The sequence below is a fragment of the Pygoscelis adeliae genome, unplaced genomic scaffold (genome assembly GCF_000699105.1).
Source record: "Pygoscelis adeliae isolate BGI_AS28 unplaced genomic scaffold, ASM69910v1 Scaffold121, whole genome shotgun sequence".
Taxonomy (NCBI): domain Eukaryota; kingdom Metazoa; phylum Chordata; class Aves; order Sphenisciformes; family Spheniscidae; genus Pygoscelis; species Pygoscelis adeliae.
Window position 1 is genome coordinate 8,757,272 of NW_008824359.1, and position 6,629 is coordinate 8,763,900.

Consider the following 6,629-nt stretch of genomic DNA (forward strand, 5'->3'; position numbering starts at 1 on the left):
GTTGCCCAGAGAGGTGGTGGATGCCCCATGCCTGGAAACATTCCAGGTCAGGTTGGAGGGGGCTCTGAGCAACCTGCTGTAGTTGCAGATGTCCCTGCTTGCTGCAGGGGGGTTGGACTAGGTGACCTTTAGAGGTCCCTTCCAACCCAAACTATTCTGTGATTCCATGATAATTGGTAAAATTGCAGTATAGATATACATTATCTTGGAAATAGTGAATTCTACTCCAGTTGGGACTTCAATTGAAACTGGAGTGTGTACAGCCTGTGTTGGGTTGGGCAGAAGAAATCAGTGGCATTAATCATGTTCTGAATGTGCTACCCACCATCAGCGAGGGTGTCAGAAACTGGCCTTTAATAGCAAGAACTCTTATCCTGTGCCTTCTTGTAGGGAGAGGTAATTGACCTTTCGGTGTTAAAATGTAATCCTTCTGTGAAGTGAGGAAATAGAGCAGACTTCTATTAGAACGTGGCGCTGGCAAGTTGTTAAGGCATCTGAATGGCAGTCGTAACAGCCTGTGGGTAGGTTAGGTCATGATCTTTGAGATTCATTCCCAGTTTATACTTCAAATGAAACTCCAGTTGAGATCTGCTTTGGTTGTGGTGACCTTGGAGTGCACAGTGATTCCAGGCACTTGTGGTTTGTTTCCTAAATTTGTCTATCTGTCGATTTTGGACTGCAGTGTCTGTCTCTGTCTGCAGGCATATCCACTTGGCAGGGTGTTCCTACTTCCTGACGACTGTCTCAGCTGGAACAAAGACATCTATGTCTACAGAAATTCCTAGCAGATTAAATTCTTCTGTTCTTAGTAACTCCAGTGGAAATCTGAAGCACCTCCATTGATGCCCAGGATTTTTATTATTTAATTATCTAGCTTCTCCTGTTTTAAGATAAAATCTCCTGTAATTATGAACGAAATTTGGTCCATTGAAGCAGTATGTGATAGCAGATGATGTTCTAGCTTTTCCTGTGAAAGACTGCTAGTTTCTAGTAATTAGGACCTTTAAACTACAGGCCATGCAGTATTGTTAATGATGACAGTGCTTGTTCAGTCCACAGGAGCTAGGTAGTCTCCACCTTTCCAATTTGTAATGTAAAAAACAACTACAAGAGAATATAGGCTAACACAGCAGTTGCAGCCAATAGACAGGACGCCGGCTGTGAGTGAGCTGTAGTGCTGCTCTGCTTGCTTGTGTCATCTGCAAATGTTACCGCTGAAGCAGTATTGAATAGATTATTGATTAAAAATATTGAATACCACTAAGCCACAAAGAAATTGTAGAAGAAAACATGGTAGAAAGAAGTCTGCTTCTTGCTCTCTCTCCGATAACAACAATGCTTTAAAAACTAACTCCCTAGGAGATATTAAAAACAGTTCATGCGTGCCACATTAGTGCTGTGCAGTGGAAGATTTTATAACTCATTGTCACACAGTAGTAAATCAGATGTCTTGGTGGAAAAGCTAAAGACCTGTAATTCTGTCAGAAAAAGTCAATATGTGTCCTTGACTGGCACTGTCTTCCATCAGACAGGTGACTTCTGGTTTTGTGGTAGTTTCAGAACAGCTATTCCTGTATGTCACATGAGTTCACTGTGAGACTAGCTCAAGTTATGTTTTTCACATGTTCTAAATCTTCAAAGTCCTGTGTTAGAATTCCTTCATTAGAATTTCTCACTTTTCCAAGGCTACTTACATTCTTATTAGTTATTCAGAGACTATAGACTGGATGCCATTTTGGATTCTTAGATCAAAAAATCCACGTCTGTAGGTTATCTGAGCCTACTGATTCAAAAATACTTAGTCTGAATAGCTGCTGCCTCATGGCATTCTCAGATACAAATAGTCAAATATCTGTGTCATCCACAACACCAGATGGGATGGAAAAGCTCTCTTCTGATAACTTTTTAAACTTACTATTTGCAATTCCATTGCACATCTCTAGCAGAGGACCTGTGCCTGACTTAAGTTTTCTGGTTTTCCCCAGTGAGTTTTAAAATGTATTCTGATTTAACCCTAATTGACCACCGATTCTTCAGCTAGCTACTTTCTCAGTATTTGTATTTTTAAACTTCTATTCATTGCTATTAAACTTAACTGCCATTAACTCCCATTTTTTACATGGATATTTTTAGGCTTTGTTTCATTGCCACTAAGACATCTGCTTTTAACTAGCATGGCTTTTTGCCCAGTATAATTTTTATTTCATGTTTGTGGATTCATGGCTCTTTGGGCATCTGGTAAGATGTTCTTGTACAACTATAATTTTTTGTTAATATTTCTCACTTTGATGTTCCCAGGAAGTTATTCTGACAATTGCTTTAAACTTGGGAAAAATATCCCTTTGACTGTTCCAAATGTATGTATCATTGGTTGATGCTATATTCTGTTCTCACAGGGTAAATATAATCACATCATGATCACTGGTACTTAGCCAGCAGCAGATTTTTAGGCTAGCAATTAACTTGTCTTTAGCAGTAGAATGAGGCCCAATATTGAATGTCGGATGCAATGCTGGGTGCTGAACTTCCTGTGGTAAAGTTTTAAGGACCTTTTTTGTTGATGTCTACATGAGAAATCCAGCCAGTGCTCTCCTCAGGGTGATGTAAGAACATAGAATACAGCTGTCTAAATCTGGACTGAAGTCTCTGTATTTAAGTTTCCTTCAAGTTCATCCCTTTACACAGCCTGAGCAGATACCAGAGAAATACCTCATACTGTTTTCTAGCAAGGCTTGGTGGTTTGCAACTGCACTTCACTCCGCAGGTTGTCCTTTGAGGCCCTGTGGTTCAGAATAGTCTAGCAGATAAGTCTTTCATGCATCCCTTTCTCTTTTTCTCACTCTGTACGTACCAAACCAGTACCAGTTTTTCTAGCAGTCCCTTTATGTGATCTATCCCACAATTATCAGGTAGATAGTGATGGCATAAGGTTTTCCACATCATTAGTTGATGGCCCCCAAAATCAAGTGGCTACGTGTATCATACACTGTGTCACCTATGAGACCTACGTTTTTCATTCACCAAAAAAATAGTATTTTTCTGTAGTATTCTCAATGTTGTATTACTCTCTGTGTGAGTAAAAGTCCATTCAGAGCATGACTTTTCCCTGATAAACCTCTAATCTGATTTTTAAAAGTCAATAGTAGGAGTACAAAGGGAAGTTGAGACTTGCTAGGTCTGATAAAGGTACCAACTAATAAAGTTATCACAGCCCATCTCTCCTTCTGGACAGCCCCTACCGCAAGCAACCTTCAGTTCATGTTGGCCTGCGCTGGCATAACTGTAAAAAGCCCAATTGCCTGTCCCTTCAACAGGAGGGCTCCCTACAGGTCCTCTTGGGTTATATTAAAATTTGGACCCTTGTTTTTCCACCAGTCTAAACCTGGCACTTAGATTAAAAATACATATCATAGAATCATAGAATCATTAAGGTTGGAAAAGACCTCTAAGATCATTGAGTCCAACCATCAACCCAACACCACCATGCCCACTAAACCATGTCCCGAAGCGCCGCATCTACACGTCTTTTAAATACCTCCAGGGATGGTGACTCAACCACTTCCCTGGGCAGCCTGGTCCAAGGTTTAACCACTCTTTCAGTGAAGACATTTTTCCTCATGTCCAATCTAAACCTCCCCTGGCACAACTTGAGGCCGTTTCCTCTCGTCCTATCGCTTGTTCCTTGAGAGAAGAGACCGACCCCCACCTCGCTACAGCCTCCTTTCAGGTAGTTGTAGAGAGCGATGAGGTCTCCCCTCAGCCTCCTTTTCTCCAGGCTAAACAACCCCAGTTCCCTCAGCCGCTCCTCATCAGACTTGTTCTCCAGACCCTTCACCAGCTTCGTTGCCCTTCTCTGGACACGCTCCAGCACCTCGACGTCCTTCTTGTAGTGAGGGGCCCAAAACTGAACACAGTATTCGAGGTGCGGCCTCACCAGGGCCAAGTACAGGGGCACAATCACTTCCCTATATATGTATACACACACACACACACACACACACTGTAAGAAAAAAGAGGAGTTGGGAGGTAATGTGTCTGCAGCAGGGGACATTGGTACATGTTTATCAAGATACAATCTTTATGCTGCATTTGTGTCATAGTGAAAAACAAGCTGACATTTGGGTTACCTTATGATACCAAAACTGTATACATCTTGCCTTCTTTTACAGGATCTGATTAAACATAAGAAATGATGGTTTTGTCTTGATTAAATTTGTTATAAAAATCATGCAATAATGTGTTTAAATGAAATAGTATTGCTGTGTTGCTTGATTAAGGTAAGACTAATTGTGGGCATAATTTTCATCAAATTAACTGAAAATAGCCGGTGGGGGAAGGAAAAAGGGAAGAGAAATCTATAACAGAATTAACACTGCTGAACAACAGCTTGTCTAGAATAGAATGTGGAATCAGAGAGTAATTGGGCCATCTTTGTTCTTAATAGACATTCAGTGTTTTCAACATTTCTCTTTTCAGAGCCCGATTTCTCTTACCTGGATGCCCTGGCTCCTTATCAACCCTTGGCGATGAAATGTGTTTACTGTCCCATTGACACAAGACTGAATTTTATTCAGGTGTCTAAATTACTCAAAGAAGTCCAGGTAATGAATTTTCTATTGCCTTTTCTTACGTTTCTTCACACACCTGAAATAAATAGGTCAATTGTGAACAACTGTTACATTAAAGAATAGCAAAATCAAGACAACACCCAGATCCTTTTTTCCATGAGAGAGCACACAGCTTGGAGCTCTCCTTTATCATCCTGCTCCAAAATAAATGTGGCATGACTGCCAATCTCTGCACAGAGTGGCTGGAAGACCCCTAAAAGCTTAGAGCGGAGAGCAAATGGTGTGTACTTTCCTCTCCTCCTTTTCAGGTATACATAGTCGTAATAACTTTCCCTCTTATTCTTTTTCTTGTTTGTATAAGCCTGGCTGTGTCTAATACAGTTGAGTATCCTCAGCATCCTCAGCTTTAGCCATGTCCTCTGCTCTTTAACCTGCAGTTGATACTTGCTTTGGTCCTGGCACTGCTGTTCTGGAGTTTCACTCTCATGTTTCTTCCAAATCTATTGCTTTCCTTCTCCATTTGCAAAATCCAGGCTGCTTCTGTCTAGGAAGAAGGTCAGAGCCTTCATGTAATCTCTGCTTTTCCCCCTTGACTCTTTTTTGCTTCAGTGGCCTCTCCTTGTCCATCCAATTTGTTTCTACTGAAATTTGCTTTCTGACTCATGACATAATTAAAATAATACCCTTTTATTTTTCCTGGCCGAGCTTTTCCCTTTGTTCTGTCTTCAACTTGTTGAACACAAAAATACATATTCTTCCAAACCTCTTAACGACGTCTGGATCATTTTATCTCATTGTTCTGTGACCTGGCTTATCACCGCACAACTGACAGCAATTGCCACTGCCTGTTTTTCAGATGAGCATCTTCTTCCATGTTACTTACTGAAGTATAATGCTGTTTCCAAAACAGTTTGCAGCAATACTGTCTTGTCCTTTCGCTTCCTTAAATCCTGCAGTGATCCTTGTGGCAACCACCCTCTTAATGCTTTGTTAGTATATTGCTGACATGTCATGAAAACTCAGAGTTGCTTACTGTGCTGATGTTTTTGCAGCCTTGCATATTGATACATCTGCCTCACTCCATGCCATTTTGTGATGGTCTCTACCACTATTGTCGTTTGCTTCCAATTTAGATGACAAGGATTTGGAAGAAAAAGCTATTGAATGTTCTTCTTTTTTTCTCTCCTTATGGCAGCTAACATGACTGCTGACATTGAAGCGGTGATTAAAGACACAAAGTTAGGCCTTGTTACTCTGGACACTGTTGTATACAAGGCAAAGACTGCCTGCTCCATGAACAGTTTGTTCCAATACTGACTGGATCTTCTGGATTCCATCTTTTGGATGTTGTTTTCATACAAATAAATTAGCTTGCTAACAGCAATCTGCAAACCTCCTTATGGCAACGATTACTGTTGTAGGGCAGCGCAGAGAATCAACCAAACATTTCTGTAATTCACCACGCTCTTCTTTTCCAGCCTCTCCACGTAGTTTGCCCGGAGCAGTACACTCAGCCACCACCCACCCAGTCTCATCGCACGGATCTGATGATAGACTGCCAGCCTCCGCCAATGTCCTACCGCAGAGCAGAGGTGCTGACTCTTCCGTACAAGCGGCGCTATGAGAAGATCGAAATCATGCCAGAAGTGAGTACCAAAAGTGGGGAAAAAGGTGGTGGCTTCTAGCTGATACGGCCAAATTCAAGCTACTGCTTCAGTAGCCCCTTTGACTAAAAATATCTTGTGGCTGTGATTCACTGTTGACTATGATCATGTAAAGCACTTTCTACTAAATGGAGGGCTAAGAAAGAAGCATTTCTGAGAGAGAATTTCACCGTGTAAACTAATGGGAATTGAAAAATATGTTGTGGTTAATTGTCCTTTGCAAGGATATATCGCATCTCAAAATACAGAACAAAGGGCAATCTCTGCTAGCCACCTGTGAGGCAAGCCAGTCATCTCCAGTTTAAATATGAGTAAGTTGAGGCACTGCAGTTTGAATTAGTGGCCCAGGGCCATGGAAGGGAACCAAAGATTCTGGGATTTAGTAGCCAGGACTTGT

General features: G+C 41.4%; 1 protein-coding gene across 1 annotated transcript in view; it reads left to right on the forward strand.

The window, feature by feature from the left end:
* Positions 1-6,629, forward strand: part of INTS9 (integrator complex subunit 9) — an 85,787-nt gene that overhangs the window by 63,319 nt on the left and 15,839 nt on the right. The window contains exons 13-14 of the mRNA XM_009319715.1: positions 4,477-4,601; positions 6,047-6,214. Of these exons, the coding sequence (XP_009317990.1) occupies positions 4,477-4,601; positions 6,047-6,214 (293 nt within the window). The remainder of the gene's footprint in view (positions 1-4,476; positions 4,602-6,046; positions 6,215-6,629) is intronic.